At 37.9% G+C, this 23,515-nt stretch overlaps 1 protein-coding gene across 1 annotated transcript in view; it reads left to right on the forward strand.

Moving 5' to 3' along the window:
• Window positions 1-23,515, forward strand: part of MAGI2 (membrane associated guanylate kinase, WW and PDZ domain containing 2) — a 1,419,801-nt gene that overhangs the window by 1,147,012 nt on the left and 249,274 nt on the right. Inside the window, exon 10 of the mRNA XM_024115935.3 lies at window positions 18,561-19,199. Coding sequence (XP_023971703.1) covers window positions 18,561-19,199 — 639 coding nt within the window. The remainder of the gene's footprint in view (window positions 1-18,560; window positions 19,200-23,515) is intronic.

Below are 23,515 nucleotides of genomic sequence, written 5' to 3' on the forward strand. Positions count from 1 at the left end.
ATTTTGGATCATCTTTACTATCGTTACTCTGAATTCTTTTTCAGGTAGACTGCCTATTTCCTCTTCATTTGTTTCGTCTGGTGGGTTTTTTGCTGCTGCATCTGTTGTGTGTTTCTCTGTCTTCTCATTTTGCTTAACTTGCTGTGTTTTCTATAATCTCTTCAAATATTTTCTCAGCCCCTTTCTTTTTCTCTTCTTCTGGGACCCCTATTATTCGAAGGTTGCTATGTTTAATGTTGTCCCAGAGAGCTCTAAGACTATCCTCAATTCTTTTCATTCTTTTTTCTTTATTCTGCTCTGAGGTAGTTATTTCCACTATTTTATCTTGCAGGTCACTTATCCGTTCTTCTGCTGCAGTTATTCTGCTATTGATTCCTTCTAGAGATTTAGTTCTTCTAGGTCCTTGTTAAACGTTTCTTGTATTTTCTCCATTGTATTTCCAAGATTTTGGATCATCTTTACTATCGTTACTCTGAATTCTTTTTCAGGTAGACTGCCTATTTCCTCTTCATTTGTTTCGTCTGGTGGTTTTTTTGCTGCTGCATCTGTTGTGTGTTTCTCTGTCTTCTCATTTTGCTTAACTTGCTGTGTTTGTGGTCTCCTTTTCTCAGGCTGCTGGTTTGTAGTTCCCGTTGTTTTTGGTGTCTGCCCCCAGTGGCTAAGTTTGGTTCAGTGGCTTGTGTAGGCTTCATGGTGGAGGGGAGTAGTGCCTGTGTTCTGGTGGATGAGTCTGGATCTTGTCTTTCTGGTGGGCAAGACTGCATCCGGTGGTGTGTTTTGAGGTGTCTGTGACCTTATTATGATTTTAGGCAGCCTCTCTGCTAATGCGTGAGGCTGTGTTCCTGTCTTCCTAGTTGTTTGGCCTGGGGTGTCCAGCACTGTAGCTTGCTGGTCTTTGGGTGGAGCTGGGTCTTAGTGTTGAGATGGAGATCTCTGGGAGAGCTTTCGTCGTTTGATATTGTGTGGACCTGGGAGGACTCTGGTGGACCAATGTCCTGAACTCGGTTCTCCCACCTCAGAGATACAGGCCTGACACCGGGCCAGAGCACCAAGACCCTGTCAGCCACACGGCTTGCTCTCGCAAGGCCACGAGCTGGGCGGGCCGTGCAGGCCGCACGCGCGTGTGCGCGGGCCGGTACGTGAGGGCGGCCACACCTAGATTTACTTTTAAAAAGCAAGAAATTTTCATTGTTTCTGACTCTGTCATTAACTGTATTTGATTGGAATGCAAAATGTATTGTAACCCTTAAACGAGCAAATTAACATATAAACATGCGGATCTATTTGCATGTATATTCATGTGGATATATATTCTCTAGTGGTAGTGGAGGAGAGGACAACTTAAAATCTTTGATGATGATTCTCTGGTAACATATTCAGTCGACTTCAGTACGGTATAATAATTGTAACATTGGGAACAGCAGGAGATACGATTGTTTTCTCTGTGCCATTTTTCTTTTGTATCTGAGAATAGAATAAGCTCCCATTGTCTGCTGGGAAATTGCTGCATATCTTCCTGAAACTCCTAGACTAATAACATTATTCATCCCCCAAAACATCAACGTACAGTGTTGAGCATGGAGAGGGTAGTGGCAAAGTATGTGCCCTGTGGAGGAAGTTCTCAGTGTCTGATATTATAAGGTGTCATATGATCTCCCTTTATCTGAGCATGAATCAAAGACATAATAACTATCTTTCTCTAGATTCCAAAATTTCAGTGCAGCCAAGACAAAGTTTTTCTTTCCCTTTGCCATGTGTTTTGTGGGATTTTTTAATTGGCAGTATTTGGTGTATTTGGCCCAATGAGCAGACTGATTTCTTGGTACTTGTATAAAATATTGCTCTTTCAGAAACTGAAATTGGAAATAAAAGTGGCCAAGTTTGAATGATCAAAGTCTGTCAGTGAAGATTCACATCTGCCCAGCCTGTTTCCCTCCTAACAAGTTAGAAGTGCTCTCTCATCGAACCTTGGACCAGTGTGTATGCAATACACAGACACATTTTTTAACATCTTTATTGGCGTATAATTGCTTTACAATAGTGTGTTAGTTTCTGCCGTACAACAAAGTGAATCAGCTGTACATATACACATATCCCCATGTCTCCTCCCTCTTGCATCTCCCTCCCACCCTCCCTATCCCACCCCTCTAGGTGGTCACAAAGCACCGAGCTGATCTCCCTGTGCTATGTGGCTGCTTCCCACTAGCTATCTATTTTACATTTGGTAGTGTATATATGTCCATGCCACTCTCTCACTTCGTCCCAGCTTACCCTTCCCCCTCCCTGTGTCCTCAAGTCCATTCTCTACATCTGTGAACAGACACATTTTTAGCACAGCACATTTGTTCTTTCTGCCAGCCATTTGATGAAGCTCAGTGACTTAATGCTGCACCAGTTCAGAAATCCATATGGAAGAAATATCCTGGCAGCCTTTATTTCAGCAAGGCAGCAGGGGCTCTGTAATTTTTCACACAAAGGAGGTGAAGGAGTAGATCAACATAACCTGATATATTATACTACCAGTTAAGGATTGTTGATTGGCTTACAGTAGAAGCACTAACCAGAACACTTACCAGAAGTACCACATAGGATGACAGCCATCCAGGGTTGAGAGCTTCCTTCGCCATTGAGCTCCAACAATAGACATCCCCCCATCCCTAGTCTGGATACTCAAGACCAGCACCCAGCTCACATTGAAGCAAATAGTATATATTTTTCAAAAACAATTCAAGGAAACAATTTCACAGAATGTTATCTGGAGCCTTGAAGAAGAGAGGGTTTTTCCCCCCCCTTTTCTATACCGATTTCACATTATCAAAAACTAAATTCTTCTTTCCTCTGTTTAAAAACACTGCTTCTACCTGTCTTAAAAGTGCATGTAGATTGTAGATCAGGTAGCAAACACACACACAGAGTTACACACACTTTCACACATTTGGCAGGAGGCTGCTGTCTGAAATGAAGTGGATGCTCCAGTCCTTTTCATCTCTCTCGTTCTCTCTCTCTCCTTATTCATTTTTCTTGCTCAGTCAGAATGACTGGCAACTGACAGTTTCAGGTAGAGTAGAATAAACTGTTGGAAAGCATGTCCATGACCAGTTTCCGGCTCCACCCCAGCCAGCTGTTCCCCCATCATTTCAGGGGAGGTTTTATGGCCCACTCCATACACTGTTGGAGTTACTTCAGAAGATGGCACTGGGTCATGCCACATTGGCCCCGAAGAGTCATTTATGCAAAAAAGAATCATTCTTCTTCAGGAATACAGGTAATGCTTTTTGAAAATAAACGTGCACATTACTTACTGTCCATGTAAAATGATGACTCTTTCCCATAAGGTACTTCTGTACCTCAGGTTTTCATGTGGAGTTGTATGTGGTTGAGCAGATTTCTGTGATGCATCTGCCCACATGTGTGTCCATACACACAGGAAAACTCTAGAATACATTATTGTCTTGCTCTCATAAACTTTCGTGTCCTGCCAGGGTTTTAAGATATTTTTAATTATTTTGTTTTTATTTTCTTCTAGGGGAGTCATAAGATCTCTTTATATTTTTTAGCATCTTTAGTGGAGTATAATTGCTTTACAGTGGTGTATTCTTTTCTGCTTTATAACAAAGTGAATCAGCTATACATATACATATATCCCCATATCCCCTCCCTCTTGCATCTCCCTCCTAACCTCCCTATCCCACCCCTCTAGGTGGTCACAAAGCACCGAGCTGATCTCCCTGTGCTGTGCAGCTGCTTCCCACTAGCTATCTGTTTTACATTTGGTAGTGTATATATGTCCATGCCACTCTCTCACTTAGTCCCAGCTTACCCTTCCCCCTCCCCGTGTCCTCAAGTCCATTCTCTATGTCTGCGTCTTTATTCCTGTCCTGCCCCTAGGTTCTTCAGAACCATTTTTTTTTTAATATTCTATATATATGTGTTAGCATACGGTATTTGTTTTTCTCTTTCTGACTGACTTCACCCTGTACAACTGTGTCTATATCCATCCATCTCACTACAAATAACTGAATTTTGTTACTTTTTATGACTGAGTAATATTCCATTGCATGTATGTGCCACATCTTCTTTATCCATTCATCTGTCTCTGGACACTTAGGTTACTTCCATGTCCTGGCTGTTGTAAATAGAGCTACAATGAACATTGCGGTACATGACTCTTTTTTTTTTCCGTTTATTTTTTTAAAAACTTTAATGTCTTCCATTTAAATTTTCATTTCTCTGCTAGATTTACATAAAGGCACTATTTAATTAATTAATTACCTAATTTATAAATGGTAACTATTTTAGACTGTATTCTGTTACTGGTATGTAAAAATGCAATTGCCTTTTGTTTCATTTTTTTATGTCTGGCATTCTTATAAAGTCTCTAATTCTAATATTTCTGTAACTTAGGAATTTTTTTTAATATCTTTATTGGAGTAAAGTTGCTTTAGTGATGTTGAGCATCCTTTCATGTGTTCATTGGCAATCTGTATATCTTCTTTGGAGAAATGTTGATTTAGGTCTTCTGCCCATTTTTGAATTGGGTTGTTTGTTTTTTTGATATTGAGTTGCATGAGCTGCTTGCAAATTTTGGAGGTAAATCCTATATGAGTTGCTTCATTTGCAAATATTTTCTCCCATTCTGAGTGTTGTCTTTTCGTCTTATTTATTTATGGTTTCTTTCGCTGTGCAAAAGCTTTTAAGTTGCATTAGGTCCCATTTGTTAGGAGGGTTCCCTTTTCTCCACACCCTCTCCAGCATTTATTGTTTGTAGATTTTTTTATGACGGCCATTATGACCCATGTGAGGTGATACTTCATTGTAGTTTTCATTTGCATTTCTCTAATGATTAGTGATGTTGAGCATCCTTTCATGTGTTCATTGGCAATCTGTATATCTTCTTTGGAGAAATGTTGATTTAGGTCTTCTGCCCATTTTTGAATTGGGTTGTTTGTTTTTTTGATATTGAGTTGCATGAGCTGCTTGCAAATTTTGGAGGTAAATCCTATATGAGTTGCTTCATTTGCAAATATTTTCTCCCATTCTGAGTGTTGTCTTTTCGTCTTATTTATTTATGGTTTCTTTCGCTGTGCAAAAGCTTTTAAGTTGCATTAGGTCCCATTTGTTTATTTTTGTTTTTATTTCCGTTTCTCTAGGATGTGGGTCAAAAAGGATCTTCCTGTGATTTATGTCATGGAGGGTTCTGCCTGTGTGTTCCTCTAAGAATTTTATAGTGCCTGGCCTTACATTTATATCTTTAATCCATTGTGAGTTTATTTTTGTCTGTGGTGATAGGGCGTGTTCTAATTTCATTCTTTTATATGTAGCTGTCCAGTTTTTCCAGCACCACTTATTGAAGAGACTGTCTTTTCTCCATTGTATATTCTTGCCTTCATTACCAAATATAAGGTAATAATATGTGTGTGGGTTTAACTCTGGGCTTTCTATCCTGTTCCATTGATCTATATTTCTGTTTTTGTGCCAGTACCATACTGCCTTGATTACTGTAGCTTTGTAGTATAGTCTGAAGTCAGGGAGCCTGATTCCTCCAGCTCTATTTTTCTTTCTCAAGATTGCTTTGGCTATTTGGGGTCTTTTGTGTTTCCATACAGATTGTGAAATTTTTGTTCTAGTTCTGTGAATAATGCCATTGGTAGTTTCATAGGGATTGCATTGAATCTGTGGATTGGTTTGTGTAGTATTGTCATTTTCACAATGTTGATTCTTCCAATCCAAGAACATGGTATATCTCTCCATCTGTTGGTATCATCTTTAATTTCTTTCATCAGTGTCTTATAATTTTCTGCATACAGGTCTTTTGTCTCCTTGGGTAGGTTTATTCCTAGGTATTTTATTCTTTTTGTTGCAATGGTAAATGGGAGTGTTTCCTTAATTTCTCTTTCAGATTTTTCATCATTAGTGTATAGGCATGCCAGAGATTTCTGTGCATTAAGTTTGTATCCTGCTACTTTACCAAATTCATTGATTAGCTCTAGTAGTTTTCTGGTAGCACCTTTAGTATTCTCTATGTATATTATCATGTCATCTGCAAACAGTGAAAGCTTTACTTCTTCTTTTCCAATTGGGATTCCTTTTATTTCTTTTTCTTCTCTGATAGCTGTGGCTAAAACTTCCAAAACTATGTTGAATAGTAGTAGTGAGAAATGGGCAGCCTTGTCTTCTTCCTGATCTAGTGGAAATGGTTTCAGTTTTTCACCATTGAAACTGATGTTGGCTGTGAGTTTGTCATATATGGCCTTTATTATGTTGAGGTAAGTTCCCTCTGTGCCTACTTTCTGGAGGGTTTTTATCATAAATGGGTGTTGAAGTTTGTCGAAAGCTTTTTCTGCATCTATTGAGATGATCATATGGTTTTTCTCCTTCAATTTGTGAATATGGTTTATCACATTGATTGATTTGCATATATTGAAGAATCCTTGATTCCTGTATTAAACCCTGCTTGATCACGGTGTATGATGCTTTAAATGTGCTGTTGGATTCTGTTTGCTAGTATTTTGTTGAGGATTTTGCATCTATGTTCATCAGTGATATTGCCCTGTAGTTTTCTTATTTTGTGACATCTTTGTCTGGTTTTGGTATCAGGGTGATGGTGGCCTCGTAGAATGAGTTTGCAAGTGTTCCTCCCTCTGCTATGTTTTGGAAGAGTTTAAGAATTATACGTGTTAGCTCTTCTCTAAGTGTTTGATAGAATTCTCCAGTGAAGCCATCTGGTCCTGGGCTTTGTTTATTGGAAGATTTTTAATCACAGTTTCAATTTCAGTGCTTGTGATTGGTGTTCTTTATTTGAGATGTTTCTTGTTTCTTGAGGTAGGATTATGTTGCTATAAACTTCGCTCTTAGAACTGCTTTTGCTGCATCCCATAGGTTTTGGGTCATCATGTTTTCTTTGTCATTTGTTTCTAGGATTTTTTTGATTTCCTCTTCGTTTTCTTCAGTGATCACTTGGTTATTTACTAGCGTGTTGCTTAGACTCCATGAATTTATATTTTTTACAGTTTTTTCCTGTAATTGATTTCTAGTCTCCTAAGTTTGTGCTCGGAAAAGATACTTAATACGATTTCAATTTTCTTAAATTTACCAAGGCTTGATTTGTGACCCAAGACATAATCTATCCTGGAGAATGTTCCATGAGCACTTGAGAAGAAAGTGTATTCTGTTGTGTTCGGATGGAATGTCTTATAAATATCAGTTATGTCCCTCTTGTTTAATGTATCATTTAAAGCTTGTTTTTCCTTATTTACTTTTATTTTGGATGATCTGTCCACTGGTGAAAGTGGCATGTTAAAGTCCCCTACTATGATTGTTTTACTGTCGATTTCCCCTTTTATGGCTGTTAGCATTTGCCTTATGTATTGAGGTGCTCCTGTGTTGGGTGCATAATTATTTACAATTGTTATATCTTCTTCTTGGATTGATCCTTTGATCATTATGTAGTGTCCATATATATATACGGGTCTTGTTTTTGTATCCATTCAGCCAGTCTATGTCTTATAGTGGGAGCGTTTAATCCATTTACATTTAAGGTAATTATCGACATGTAGGTTCCTATTACCATTTTCTTAATTGTTTGGGGTTTGTTATTGTAGGTCTTTTCCTTCTCTTGTGTTTCCTGCCTAGGGAAGTTCCTTTAGCATTTCTTTTAAAGCTGGTTTGTTGGTGCTGAATTCTCTTAGCCTTTGCTTGTCTGTGAATGTTTTAATTTCTCCATCAAATCTGAATGAGATCCTTGCTTTGTAGAGTAATCTTTGCTGTAGTTCCTTCCCCTTCATCACTTTAAATATGTCCTGCCACTCCCTTCTGGCTTGCAGAGTTTTTGCTGAAAGATCAGCTGTTAACCTTATGGGCATTCCCTTGTATGTTATTTGTTGTTTTTCCCTTGCTGCTTTTAATATTTTTTCTTTATATTTAATTTTTGATAGTTTGATTAATATGTGTCTTGATGTGTTTGTCCTTGGATTTATCCTGTATGGGACTCTGTGCTTCCTCGATTTGATTGCCTATTTCCTTTCCCATATTAGGGAAGTTTTCAACTATAATCTCTTCAAATATTTTCTCAGTCCCTTTTTTTTTCTCTTCTTCTTCTGGAACCCTTATAATTTGAATGTTGGTGTGTTTAATGTTGTCCCAGAGGTCTGTGAGTCTGTTCTCAATTCTTTTCATTCTTTTTTCTTTATTCTGCTCTGTGGTAGTTATTTCCACTAATTTATCTTCCAGGTCACTTATCCTTTCTTCTGTCTCAGTTATTCTGCTATTGATTCCTTCTGGAGAATTTTCAATTTCATTTTTTGTGCTGTTCATCATCATTTGGTCTTTAGATCTTCTAGGTCCTTATTAAACGTTTCTTTTATTTCTCCATTCTATTTCCAAAATTTTGGATCATCTTTACTATCATTACTCTGAATTCTTTTTCAGGTAGACTACCTATTTCCTCTTCATTTGTTTGGTCTGGTGGGTTTTTACCTTGCTGCTTCATCTGTTGTGTGTTTCTCTGTCTTCTCATTTTGCTTAACTTACTGTGTTTGTGGTCTCCTTTTCTCAGGCTGCAGGTTTATAGTTCCCATTGTTTTTGGTGTCTGCCCCAGTGGGTAAGGTTTGTTCAATGGGTTTGTAGGCCTCCTGTGGGAGGGTACTAGTGCCTGTGTTCTGGTGGATGAGTCTGGATCTTGTCTTTCTGGTGGGCAGGACCACGTCCAGTGGTGTGTTTTGGGGTGTCTGTGACCTTATTATGATTTTAGGCAGCCTCTCTGCTAATGGGTGGAGTTGTGTTCCTTTTTTGCTAGTTGTTTGGCATAGGGTGTCCAGCACTGTAGTTTGCTGGTCATTGAGTGGAGCTGGGTCTCAGCATTGAGATGGAGATCTCTGGTAGAGCTTTTGCTATTTGATATTATGTGGGACCAGGAGGTCTTTGGTGGACCAATGGTATCTTTAGATGCAGGAAACTATTTTCATTTTATAGGGTCCCTCTGATAATATATTTGTCTCTTTTTCTTTTCTTTGTTTAAAAGTCATTGCATTCTTTTAGGAAAATAGATTTACTGCACATTTTATGCTATTGAGTTCCTAAAGTGAGGAAGCTATTTAGAAAGCCTCTGCTCTTCAGAGTTTTGCAAAAAAAAAAAAAGAAAAAAAGAAACAAAATCAGTCTTTTGTACTTTCTTTTTGTGCCTTTACTTATAGTTTTTTTGTTTTTTTTTACAGCTTAATCTGAAGTGTTGTTTCATCTCTGCTAGATCAGCAAATAATCAGTGCCTTTAGATTCTCTTAGAATGTATTTCTTTCTTCCTCCTTTCCAACAAAGTAAAATGCAAGTATTTAAATATATCTTACCACTCAGTGCCAAACACAAAAGAAATGTAAATATATCGTCAGCCTAATTCACATCTGCCAGAGAGAGTAATTGTCCGATGCATGCTGATTAAACATAATTTTTTTTTAAACCAAGCTTTTAATTAGGCATCTGCACCAGGTCACACAGATGAAATTATAAAATATGATTAAGATGGCTTTCATTCTTTTGAGAAACAAGGGGCCATGCCAATATCTTGGTATCCTTTTGGCTATAGATAAGAGTGTTAGAATCACTGGCTATTTGTTAAAAATCAAGGAACCTTGGGGTAAGCAACCAAAGACCTGTCACTTATCTGTTTAACAGCACCAGTGAAATTTCCCAATGCCTTATATGAGTGCAGTAGAAGGGCTTTCCACATTCCCGTCAGATATAGGAACTTTTAAAGCTGCACCTTTGAAACTACCTTTTCTGATTTTCCATGCATGAAAAGAAACTAGACCAAGGAAAGTTAAATTTCTTGCCCCAAATCACATAGCCTTTGAAATAATTTATACTGTAGCTTATGATGGTTACAGAGTTCTGTGGGTTACAGTGCCCTGTCACCTCTCTGCCTCAGCGTCCTCAAAGCCTTCTTCCAAACAGCTTATTTTGGAGCACTGCAGAAAGTGGACTGGGATATTACAGTGGATTCCCCAGTTTGCAATTATTTGCTTCACTGCTTCCCTCTATGTTAATATTGTTTTGAGTTATCAAAAGTTATCAAAAAATATCAAGAATATGTTAATATTCTTTTGGGTAATCAAAAGAATATTGTAGTTCATCTCTCAATTTTCATATTCAGGAATTAAGGATATTTTACCCAGCATGTCATTTGGTACGGTTGGAGGGACACAAAAGTGTCCCCAATTCAAAATATGTCCTGGTCGGTTTGAAATTCTTAACATTTGTGTTAAAGCTTGGGTTCAATTCCTAAATCTTACCTATTTACCAAGGTTCAGTTCTCCTAGGCTCAGTTTCCACATGTATAAAATACAGGTAACAATGGTAATAACCTCAAATGTATTTTTGAAGGATCAGGTAAAATAGAATTTGTTAAATGCCAGATAAATATTAAATATATTAAAATGGTAGCCACTGTGGTCAGAGAAACTCTAGGTGAGGTTAATGTGGTTACAAGGGTAGAAGAATTAAGATGTCAGGAAGAGTAACACACAGGAAGAGGTCATTAACTCTCAGCAATAAATGGTGGTCAGAAAGACGATCCAAAAAGTGAAGTTGGTCTCACACGGTAACTAGGAGTTTGTTAGTGGACACAAAGCATGGGAAGAGTGAGAGGATGGAAAGACATAGCATGTGTAGGACATAGCTCTGAGTTTGGCCCAACTAAAGCACAGAGTAGGTTGGAAAGAGGCAAGAGATGGTGAAAATGTAGACTGAGAGCCTTATATGCTGAGCTAGAGAACTTGGACTCTATTCTCTTTTTATGAGCAGGCACTGAAAGATATTAAGTAGAAAGGACATCAGAGAGTATGGTATGAAAAATGAGTTGACAGAGAGGCAGGTAGAAGGCAGTGCCCAGTGCTTTAAAGTCCCTGAAACTAATGCCTGTGACCTGCAGAATAGTAACACTCTCCTGGTTCCTGGGACGATCCTGATCAGAAGAGGGGGCTTATTAGCAACTCCATGTAATCCTAGTCAATATGGGGTGAGATTAGGTAACCCCATAATCCCACAGACTCATTGAGTCATTCCATATGCTAGGCTTCCCTCTCCTCCTTCCCTAGTCTTTCCTGCTATGACATCAGGAAGACCAGCTAAGGGACTGTTGCAGGAGTTCATACAATGGGTAAGTTCCCAACCTAGAGTGGTGGAACAATTGCAGACATAGCTAAGAGGTAGAATCCAAGGACCTTAGTGTTAGAATTTCAGAGTGAAGAAGATGTCTTAGAAATCATCTGGTTCAGTCTTCTCTATTTATGCCATGGTGCCTGACTCATGGTAGTAAATCTTTGCTGAATAAATTAATAAACAAATGAGGGATAAGACCCAGAGATTGACACCACTAATTATTGGCATACCTGGCATAAACCTTCTGCCATACACATAAACCTCTGACTCCTAAATCAGTGCTCTCTCCATTATGCCACACTTGGTTTTATAATGTAAAAAAAAAAAAAAGAAAGAGGATTAAAACATCTTATTTTAGCGCTACAGATCAATTCAACTCATTTTCATTCACAATGTCATTTATAATGTAGCACATAAGAATTAACAAACTAAAATTCTCCTGATGAAGGCTTTTGTCCTGCCTCCTATACCTTCCATAACCTAAGTATTTGCTTTTGCATGTCTGCAAAATTTGTTGGTGTCTGCAATAATGCTCTTTGCAAGACAGATGTTTAAAGTCAATAGAATGATGGTAAGTTCCAGAACCTCCAAGGTGGAATCTTCTCCAATTGATGGCTGTTGCACTCTGAAGAGACCATTTGGGAATTTTAGAAACCCCTTTAAATTACTCCAAAAGACTGATGCTTCCACTTTTATGAGAATGGAAATTGAGGAAATCATGATTTTTAGCAAAAGAAATTAGATTTAAGCATAAGGAAAAACTATGGGGCAATAAGAAGCATTGAACCCTGTAACAAATTCATCAGGAAAACTGAGAAAGCAAGGCAAAAGCCCATTTATCTGGGAGATACTTATCATCAGACCTTTCTCACTTTGTGACATAGTTGAGAAAATGCCAAGACCCTCATGTGTAGATGTTCTACGTTCCATCCACCCCACCGAGAGCCCCCGCCACACAGTTCACCCATGCTCTGTCCTGATCCCTGCACCCTAGCCACATTGTACTTCTATTCCAGAAGGGAATGAGGAATCTAAGGATACTTTCCTGAGGCACTAGTCTTCCTTGTTGGGAAACAGTGTATTCAGCTACAAGGATGAACATTATCTGTCCTCTCAAATTTCTGCAAGCGAACTGCCAAATAATTTAATAAAATTCAGCAGTTTCTTTTTTAGAAACTGAACTACTTATTCTTTCTCCTTCTTAGGATATTCTTCCTTTCCAATTTTTATCAGTCATTTGTTAAAATTTTTTAATATGTATATTTATATATGTAATATCATGATAGCTGAGCATTTTCACAGACATCTCTTTTCTATAAGGTAGATAGAACAGCTATTGTTAGCCCATTTTATAGATGATGAAACTGGTGAATGACTTTCTCAAAGAACAACCCAAGGAGACCCAGCTTTAATTTTATTTGTCTATCTGACATACCACAGTGCTTCACTTTGGGGAATACATTTTATCAAGAACAGTTATTTTCAATTTAATTGAAGTGGTGAGTGGCACATGCCCAAAAGTACATGTCAAAATTTATTATGTTTTGGGGGGTTATAGAATAGAGGGAAAATGAGTATTCAATATTATAATAAAATTGCCTGTTATAATAAAATCATATATTGTTATTATAAAAAACACAAACTAACACAAGCTTCAGAAAGAAGAAGGGGCAGTCAACTTGTATTAGCTGGAGAGGAAACTCAAAAAATAGTAATTTTTCAATGTAAAATACATGTAATTGGTGGGATGGGAGTAGTCAGTGAGATCTTTTTTTGTTAAACAAAAATCTATATGACTAGGCAAAAAGAAGTTAGAAACACAGCAGTGAATTTAGCTGGGAAATCCAATCCAGTTTTTCTTTTTCTAAGTCTTTCTAGCCTTTATTTAATGAGAATTTATCCTAAATACCTAAAAAGTTCTCAGAATAGTAATGATACTCTGTATATTTTACAGAAACAACTTGGAACAGGTAGAAAACTCTCACAAAGGAATAAAGTTTGAGGTGAGTTTGTAGTCACAAACATGAGACAGGAGCAATCTGTGTAGGAATAATGGAAGATATCTTTGAAGAGGTCAGGAAAGAAATGAATTATCTGGAATGAAGTTATACATAGAAAAGAAGTGCACTTGAGGGTAGAGGAACAGCAGCATTCAAATAAAAAGGCAAGTTATCAAGTTATGAATGATGAACAGTAAAGATACCAGCTTCCCAAGAAAGGTAACTTACTGCGGGGGGTGAATACAAAAATAAGTTGGAAAGGCTAGTGGTAAAGAGTGTTAGGCAGTAGGTCTGAAGATTGAGTAGTTTGAAGTTAATAGAGGAGACAGTAGGATCAGAATGGAGTGTGAAGTGAATTATTCTAGTCTGGTCCAAGGTGGTGCTTAAGGAAGGTAGACAGCAGGTGGTAAGTGAGAGCAGCTGAAAAGGAAGATTGTATAGCCACAGCGACTCAGAGAAGGTGGGAGCAGAGGAAAGAGGTATAAAAATAACTCCATTTTAAGCAATCAGTGCTTTACTAAAGAGTGCTCTATTTTATCCAAAATGATGAAGTACCCAAGAGGTATCCAATATTGTATTTTGATTTCCATGACTAAGAAAGAAACCAATTACCTTAGAACATTTTCTCATACAGGCCAGCAGTTTACACTTCCTGCTTCATCAGCCTCACTCTCCTTCACTTGCACTTGGAAATCCCATAACTGGGAATCAGGTCATTATGAGATCAGCTCTGTTGGGGACACCAAGCTCATCAGTCACACCAAATTTGACCAATAGACCTGAAGGCAATAGCCCTAAAACCATCTGGCCTCACTATGTCCTAAAGTGAATGGCCATATAGGAAACAATGTAACCTTGCAGGCAATATGGCAATGAAAATGTATGCTAGGCTCTCAAAAGAAATGCAGCATCTTATTTTTATGGAGAACCTTTCTTTGGTAAAATTAAAAGTGTTTTCATAATCATGATCTCATTCTCACAGTAGCCCTGTGAAAGAGGAAATGGAGGAGATATTTTAATTCTCATTTTATAAAAGAATAAATTGAGAGATGGAGACATCAAGTGACTCTTTTTCAATTCTCCTGTTTAAGTAGGCCAACAGGGTTAGACCTAGAGCCGGTTTTCCTAATGATGTCCCTTTCTGTGCTCGTAAGTCCAGTCTATCTCAGGACTTGGCATGGCACCATCAGAAGGCACATACCAGGTGGCTCATATTTTTACTTCACAACATGCAAATGACATTCATACAGCATGGTCTATAAATATCCTACCCAATGAGTTCTCCCTCTGAATAAGCAAATGTTTGCATACGTCTCCATCTACAATAGTTTTGGCATAACACAGTGTCTAGGCATCCATTTCCTTTTGTTTTTTTGAATAAATTTATTTATTTGTTTTTTTTAAAATTTTTGGCTGTGTTGGGTCTTCATTGCTGCACACGGGCTTTCTCTAGTTGCAGCGAGCAGGGGCTACTCTTCGTTGCGGTGCACAGACTTCTCATTGTCGTGGCTTCTCTTGTTGCAGATCGTGGGCTCTAGAGCACAGGCTCAGTAGTTGTGGCGCACGGGCTTAGTTGCTCCACAGCATGTGGGATCTTCCTGGGCCAGGGATCGAACCCGTGTCCCCTGAATTGGTAGGTGGATTCTTAACCACTGCACCACCAGGGAAGCCCTAGGCATCCATTTACTTTTAAAGTGAGCAGTTAAGTAGTGTCAAGTTGTTAGATAGTTCTGTCCTGTGATAACTGGCCCCTCATCTTTTACATTCAGAAACCTTCTGAGTAGCTCCACAAAGGTATTATTGCAGGGTACTTTATCACTTGCTTGCTTGATGACTTGAAAAATTGCTCTGAGTGGAAAATATCCATAAATTTTAGAAGGCAGTCTTACTAAGAACCACAAATAGTTCTCATTCTGTTTCTAAATAGCAAGATCACATTAAAACTCACTCAAATAGATAACGTTAATCACTAGAATCCAAATAACTACTCTTTAGACCCGGCGGGGAACTGTGAGAGCTTTGAACATTACCCTTAATTCTTTTTTCCTGTGAATTTCTGGCATAGCAGAAGGAAGAATAAAGCATGCTTGGAGGCTGGGGAGTTTGTTAACTGTGGTTAAAGTTAGGGAGAGCGATAGAGGAAAATGGCATTTGTTACCTTCCTGCCTTTTACTTGCCCACTCAGGAACTCATATTCATCCTTAATTATGACTGTAGTGGGACTATCTTCGTGGGACTGTCCTGGTTTTATAGATGGATATAACCAAGGACAGATAATAATTACTGAAATAGCAATTATCCTTTGCATAACAATTTACAGCTTACAGACACTCTCACCTGTATGATCTCATTTGCTATTTCCTGTAGCACACTAAGGTGCTATTATTATTGTTCCTCATTACTTCTGAAGAATCTGAGTCACAGAGGATTTAAGTTAGTTTTGAAAGTCACACAGCTAGTAAGTGATGGAGCTGGAAATCAGTCCAAAGACGTTTGTTTCCCTATTCCATGTAATGTCTACTATACCCTGCAGCCTCCCAAACCTACAAAGGATGTTGGATCAAGAATGGAGGTGGGCAGAAAAACAGTCAATGTGTTTAAAAACAGAAGACTAACCTAATAGGAAAAACGGGGGAAAGGAAAGGCACTAAAGAGAAAACCCAAATGGCCAATAAACATCTGAAAAGATGCTCACCCTCACTAGCAATGTGGGAAATGCAAATTAAAACCATGATCACACCCGTTAGATTATTGAAAATTAAAAGTCTGAGAATGGCAAGCATTGTGTCAGATGGGGAGCAATGAAAATTCTGATACCCTCCCGAGGGGAGTGTAAACTGATTTGACCTATTTTGTCAGCCATTTCCCGTTCCTAACAAAGTTGAAGACACAAGTGGCCTGTGTCCAGCATTTCTACCCCGAGGTAGATACCTCACAAAAACTCTCCCATATGTGCATAAGGGCCATGGAAAGAGGTTCATAGTAGAGTTACCTTTAATAGCCCCAAATTCACAAGAACCCCAGTGTCCATTAACGAAAGAATGGATAAATATTATAATTAATGATGTAGTCATCCAATAGATATTATATTGCAATGAAAATTAATGAACTAGAGGTAAATGTATCAAAAGAGATAAGTATCATAAATACATTTTGAGAGATATTACAGAAGATTAATATGTATACCATTTACAAAAGGTTTAAAGTATGCAAAAACATATTTTGAGAGATATTATTTAGTGGTTAGACTAGGTAGGATTTTTGTTTATGTGAACCTGGATATGTCATAAAAATGTAAAGTACGTGTGACTAACAAACCTCAAATGCGGGACAATGGTTACCTTTGGAAAGGTCAGTAAAGGAGGGCAAGTGGGAGAGGGTGCTACCCAGGGGGCTTCAACTGATATAAGCAATGTTCTAATCATTAAGCTGGATGGTAGTACACAAGTACTTATAGTCTTTCAACCTTTCGGTGTATAAATATATATAGTAACTTTAAAAATAGAAGGGGCAAGGAGGAGAAGAAAAAAAGTGTGTCTGGATCAGATACTTCTCTGGGACTCTGGCATGACCTTAACCCGTTGAAAATGATGCCAAAGCATTCCCAGCTGCCACAGTCTGTTGAGAAGTCACAGTAGCAGAGAGTGGATGCCCATCCCAATTCAGTCCTGAGTCAGGGCCCAGTGTCCCAGCCATTACACCAGCACCCTCTCTGATAGACATAATTGAACAGCGAAGTTCCATCTGACCAATCACATAGTCTGTGACGTTTTCCAGAATGAGACCTAATCTGGATCACCGAAAATGTTATTTTGTTTTGTTTTGTTTTGTTTGTTTTTGCTTTTCTGTCTATATCTTTGGCACTTTCAAGCAGTTCTCTAGCATTTGGGGAGAGTGTTAACTGGGTGTATATAGTTAAGGGCACTTTACTCAGCAATGTTCTATTCATAGAATTATTTATTTTTAAAGTGTATTTAGTGGAGAAATCATTTTGTATCAGACAACTAAGAGAAGCCAAAAACGAATTTAACTCTGAACATTCGACTCTGTTTTTCATTTTTGATGTTTGCAATGTCTCAGAATGAAATCCCTAGCCATTTACACTACCCATTTCAGAATTATCCTGATAGACTGATATCTGTTGAATTACTCATTTGACAATCTGTGAAAACATGTCTTTTAATCTCTCATATACTCTTCAGCATAGTCAGGCACAATCTCAATTTGCAAGTTCAACTCTCAAATATTACGGCTTTTGAGGGTAAAAATATCAATCCATGATAGAGCAGTGCTCCCAAAATAAAACTGTTATTCATACATAATTGAATTTTTTAAACAATATCTCAAGCACACATGTGTTCCCTGCATTTTAAGAAGGAAATATTGTTTTTCTGGATATATTTTATAATGAATAATATGCCTTCAGGGCATTTTTAATAGCATAAAGTTAACTTCTGATCAGTGGGCTTCTGTAACTCTGTGATTAAATTCTTTGGGGAGAAAGGACAAATGCCTTTTTTGAAAAGATCTGCAGAAATATCACTTTATCTAAGATGAGAGGATGAGTCTTTGGCAGCTTCCTGTTTGAAAGCCAGGGTCTCACATCCCCTTCCTCCTATTTTAGCAACAATAATATTGATAATGGTCCACGTTTACTGAGCACTCACCATATGTCAGGCATTGTGCCAAGCCCTTTTCCTGCATCATCTCATTTCACCCTCACGGCAGCTTTACAAATGAGGAACTGTGGCTCAAAGCAGGTAAGTCACTTGCCCAGTCGCACAGATCTGCTAAGTAGTAGAGCCAGGATATGGACCCAGATCCCTGATCCCCAAATCCGTCCTCTTGATCTTTACTTGTGTATACATGGAACCTTTGCAATTACACTTTGCTATAGAGAGATAAAATAAAATGGGCAAAATATTTTCCTCTTCCATAAAAAGGAAAAAAAAGACAGTTGACTCAGACGAGTGAGAGCAAAAAACCCATATACTGGGCTTTGTTCTTCATCCAAAACTTATGACCACCACTTCTCAATACTCTGAAAATTCTATTAACTGAATTGCCCTGAAGATGAAAATGAAGATGAAAAAGAAGCATAGAGTGTGTGCTTCCTCAAGGTACAAATTCTTCTAAACTTTTCTTTCTGAATATGGAGTTGTTTCTGAACTTCAGGAATAACCAAATAGCATTTTTTTTCAGCATTTAATCACTGTATTTGTTGGCAGACCTGTTGTAACCTTGAGTCACCTACAGGGAATTTAAGTACTATTCTAATTGATCTTCTCACTGCTTACTGAGAAACAGAGCACATCTTTTACAAGTCTCATAAATAATTCCATTTCTCTATGTCAACGTTAATTGAACTTACCTCATGTTGTCAATCTCTTTCTTTTTTTCCCTTGCAGGTGATGTCATTGTCTATATTAATGAAGTTTGTGTCCTTGGACACACTCATGCAGATGTAGTCAAACTTTTCCAGTCTGTTCCTATTGGTCAGAGTGTCAACTTAGTGTTGTGTCGTGGCTACCCTTTGCCCTTTGATCCTGAAGATCCTGCTAACAGCATGGTGCCACCCCTTGCAATAATGGAGAGGCCACCTCCAGTGATGGTCAATGGAAGACATAACTATGAAACATATTTGGAATACATTTCTCGGACCTCACAGTCGGTTCCAGATATAACAGATCGGCCGCCTCATACTTTGCACTCAATGCCAGCTGATGGTCAGCTAGATAGCACGTATCCACCACCTGTCCATGACGACAATGTATCTATGGCTTCATCTGGGGCCACCCAAGCTGAACTTATGACCTTAACCATTGTGAAAGGTGCCCAGGGCTTTGGCTTCACCATTGCAGACAGTCCTACAGGACAGCGGGTGAAACAAATACTTGACATTCAGGGATGCCCTGGCCTGTGTGAAGGCGACCTCATTGTTGAGATCAACCAGCAGAATGTACAGAACCTGAGCCATACGGAAGTAGTGGATATACTTAAGGACTGTCCCATTGGAAACGAGACTTCTTTGATTATCCATCGAGGAGGTAAGATAAACACTGGCTCAGCAATCAGTATGCAGGTGAAATAGTAGAACCTTTACAATAATATCGAAAAAATGGAAGTTTCTCTGGAGTTGAATAAAATGGCACTTTTTACATTTTTATTTTTATTTTTTTAACTTTATTGAGTATAGTTGATTTACAAATGTTGCATTGATTTCTGCTGTACAGCAAAGTGATTCAGGTGTGTGTGTGTGTGTGTGTGTGTGTGTGTGTGTGTGTGTATTCTTTTTCACATTCTTTTCCATTATGGTTTATCACAGGATATTGAATATAGTTCCCTGTGCTCTACAGTGGGACCTTATTGTTTATCCATTCTATATATAGTAGTTTGTGTCTGCTAATCCCAAACTCCCAATCCATCCCTCCCCCACCTCCCCTCCCCCTTGGCAACCACAAGTGTGTGAAATCATACTTTAAAAAATGAAGGTAAAAGAGTAAGTAAGAAAGAAAAACACGAGTCCAGGAAGCTGTGCTTTTTAATTTTGAGAATGTATCTTTTCCTATATTATATTAAGCACAATAAAAATAGTGTTTTCAGTCTTACAAATATGTATTGCTGTGGGGAATTCCCTGGCAGTCCAGTGGTTAGGGCTCCGAGCTTTCACTGCTGAGGGTGTGGTTTCAATCCCTGGCTGGGGAACTGAGATCCCGCAGGCCATGCGGCACGGCCAAAGGTAAAAAAAAATATATATATATATATATTTTTTTCACAACCATATATATATGGCTGTGAACTGAGAGGGTAAAGGTTGAATTCCCGAGTATGAGTGGGTTGTATTCCAAAAGTTCATTAATGTTTCAGTTGTGGAGGCTTCAAACTGGTTTCCATTGACTTAATTAAGAAAGCTGATTTTTCCCAAGGAAGCGATACTCTGAACTGTGCCTAGGTTTGCAGGCTAGCATGTGGAAGCTGGTTTAACTCCTTCCAAGCTCAAGTACAGTCTTGATAATCCCCATAAGGACCAATGGGAGCTGTGTCCCCATAGAAAAATCATTTCAGAGTCGTAAATAGTGTTGCTCAGGACACTTCTTCTAGTTCTACAGGGATGCTCCCTCAATAATTATCCATAGTGCCTTCTGTGCCCAGGGAGGAGAGCTCTGGAACAGGCTTGGGGCTGAAGTTCTGGGCTGGATGTTCCAGGTGAAGTATAGAACTGGGAGCAGTGGTAGGAGCTCTGAGCCCTGGAGGTGTTCCTTCCCTTCCCTTCCACCTGCTCTGTGGGGAAGGGAACGGGGCTAAGCGGAGCCTACCTCCTTCATTTCTTTGCATCTCTGCTCTTGATTATCAGTGAAACTAGGGAGAGGAAAGGAGGGAAGGGTCACAGAGAGGATACTTGAAAACAGGGTATAAATGAAAGGGCTCAGGCTAAGTCCTGGTTTTCTACTTACCAATTTGGGGACTTAAGACACTTAGTCCATGAGCTTCAGATGTCTCATCTGTTATATTGGGATGATAATACTACCTAACCTGATGGAATGTTCTTAGTATAATGGGCCGCATAGGTGCTCATTAAATGTCTGTTGAGTGTAGATTAGCAGGGATGGGTCCGAAGGAGCAGTGCTGTGGGGAACTTGTACGTGAAGAGCACACGTGTGGCAAACATATGTGGTTGTCTATTCAAAGACCTAAAAACAGGTGAAAGCCCTGTCAGTTTGAAATGCAAGTGAAAGCAGTCAAAGCTGAAAGAAGCACCTTTTATGATGTATTTGGCCCTCCCTGCAGGTGTTTTCCCTTCAAGGAAGTATTTACATTATTGATTTTTGTGTGAAAATGGACACCAAATACTAGGCATTTATAAGCAACACTATACAAAGTACTATGTTCCTATCTTAAAAAAAAGAAATTCATATGATAGCAGAAGTCTTAAATGTGACCTTAAAGCATTATTACAAAATAGCGCTTGAATCTTGACAATTAAATATTGACAGTGTATTTTAATTTCACCCATTGCTTAAGATTAAAACAAATATCCTTAATTAAATAGCCATATCTTCTTAATGTGCAATTGAAAATCAAATCTTTGGAACAGGTTCTTGATATTAAATGGTATAAATGAAAATCACTTTGCAGTATCCACTGTATGATTCATAGAAACAAGTTTGGGCACTTTTTATATATAATGCCTTTTTTAAAGGCATGATGTAGCAGAAAAAAGTATTCTGAAATCGTTTTTTTCATATATATATATAAAATATGTATTTATATTATTGCCATTTGTCCCTTTTCTGAAAACATTTCTGTTTGCCTGCTATCAGCTAGACTACCCTGTTCTTCTTGCTCCTTTTCCCTCTGGTCTCTCCCACCCCCATTTAATCCCCAAGTATTCAAAGTTGTTTTTGTTGTTTGTTTGTTTGTTTGTTTTTATTGAGGTATAGTTGATTTACAATATTGTGTTAGTTTCAGGTGTACAGCATAGTGATTCAGTATTTTTGCAGACGGATATAGAAATCGAGTATTCAAAGTTTTGTTTGCATTTTGTTTGTGTTTGGGGACAAGGAATTTGTTTGTATTTTGTGGCTAGTGTAGAATTGCAGAATGTAGTACCCTGTAATGCTTAAAGTATTTCTAGTCAAATCCTCTTATGTTTTCCCGGATTCCCACAATTTGTAGTCAGCTCTCTGAAATTAATAGGAATTAACACCATGTTTTTGTGATGAAATTCACCTTGATTATCTTATTATAGGCTACTCATAAGTGCTTATGGCCTCACTCAGATAAGCATAAATCTTCAAGAGCAAATTCATACACCTGGGTCTTTGTGTCTGGATTATGGTTGTTTTAAATTATTTACTAGGACTTTTTTATTTATAAAGTGATTATGTGGTTTAATTTTTTCAAACAGTGTCAGAAGTATACAATGAAAAGTAATTATCTCTCCTTTCCCAGGATTTCAGTCCTTTTCCTAGAGGCAAACCTATTGTTTGTATACACACACTTCTAGAAATTTTGTAGCCTTAACTAGCATGTATATGAATATATGTAGTATGTTGAACATAAATGGAATATTATACATACACGTCTTGCTCTGAATATCTTGGTTATTAGGGTGTGTTTTATTCTTTAAGAAACATCATTGTGGTATTATTTACATACCATAGAATTCACCAATTATAATTATATACTTCAATAAGTTTTGCTAAAATGATATAGTTATGCAGCAATCACCATAATCCTTAGAACATCCATCATCCCAATTCCTTTAGCCCTCAGATAATCACTAATACGCTTTCTGGATAGTTTTGCCTTTCTAGAAATTTTTGTAAATGGAATCATACAGTATGTAGTCTTTTACTCAACATAATACTGTTGAGATCTACTTAACATAATGCTGTTGAGATCTACCCATGTAGGTGCATGTATGAGTAGTTTGTTTCGTTTTATTGCTGAGTAGTATTCCATTGTATGGGTACCACATTTTTTTTTTTTTAATCTGTTTACCAGTGCATGGACATTTGAGTTGTTTCCAGGTTTTAGCATTTATAAATAACGTTGCTGTGAACATTTGGATATAAGTGTTTGTGTGTGCATACATTTTCACTTTTCTTGAGTAGATAGGAGTGGAGTGGTAGGAGTGGAGTGGTACAGTTGGGTTATATGATAAGTGCATATTTAAATTGTTCAGAAGTAGCTAGAATGTTTTCCAAAATGGCTATACCATTTTACATTCCCACTAGCAATGTGTGAGGTTTCCAGTTTCTGCCCATTGTTGCCCGTACTTGGTATAGCTAGTCGTTTGGATTATAGCCATTTTAGTGCCTGTATAATGATGCCTCTTTGTGGTTTTAATTTACGTTTCTCTAATTTTTTCATGTGTTTACCATGGCATGTATTCATATGTTTATTAGCATTCATTATCTTCTTTTGGTGACATGCCTACTCAATATTTTGCCCATTTGTATATTTATTAAGCTGTTTGTCATCTTCCTATTAAATTGTAGAAGTCCTTTTTACATTCTGATTACAAGTCTTTTAAAAGATAAATGATTTGCAATTATTTTCTCCCAGTCTGTGGCTTGTCTTTTCATTTTCTTAATGCTTCCTTTTGAAGCACAAAAGTTTTTAATTTTGATGAAGTCCAATTTATCAGTATTTTCTTATATGAATCATTCTTTTCTGTTAGAGCTAAGAAGTCTTTCCCTAATCCAAGATCACAAAGTTTTTCCTGCTTTCTTCTAGAAGTTCTATAGTTTTATCTCTGATATTTAGACCTATAAACTGTTTCAAGATCATTTTTGACCATAGTGTAAGGTAAGGATCTAAGTGCATTTGGTTGCATTTGGACATCCAATTTTCTAGC

This window comes from Physeter macrocephalus, chromosome 5 (genome assembly GCF_002837175.3).
Source record: "Physeter macrocephalus isolate SW-GA chromosome 5, ASM283717v5, whole genome shotgun sequence".
NCBI lineage: Eukaryota > Metazoa > Chordata > Mammalia > Artiodactyla > Physeteridae > Physeter > Physeter macrocephalus.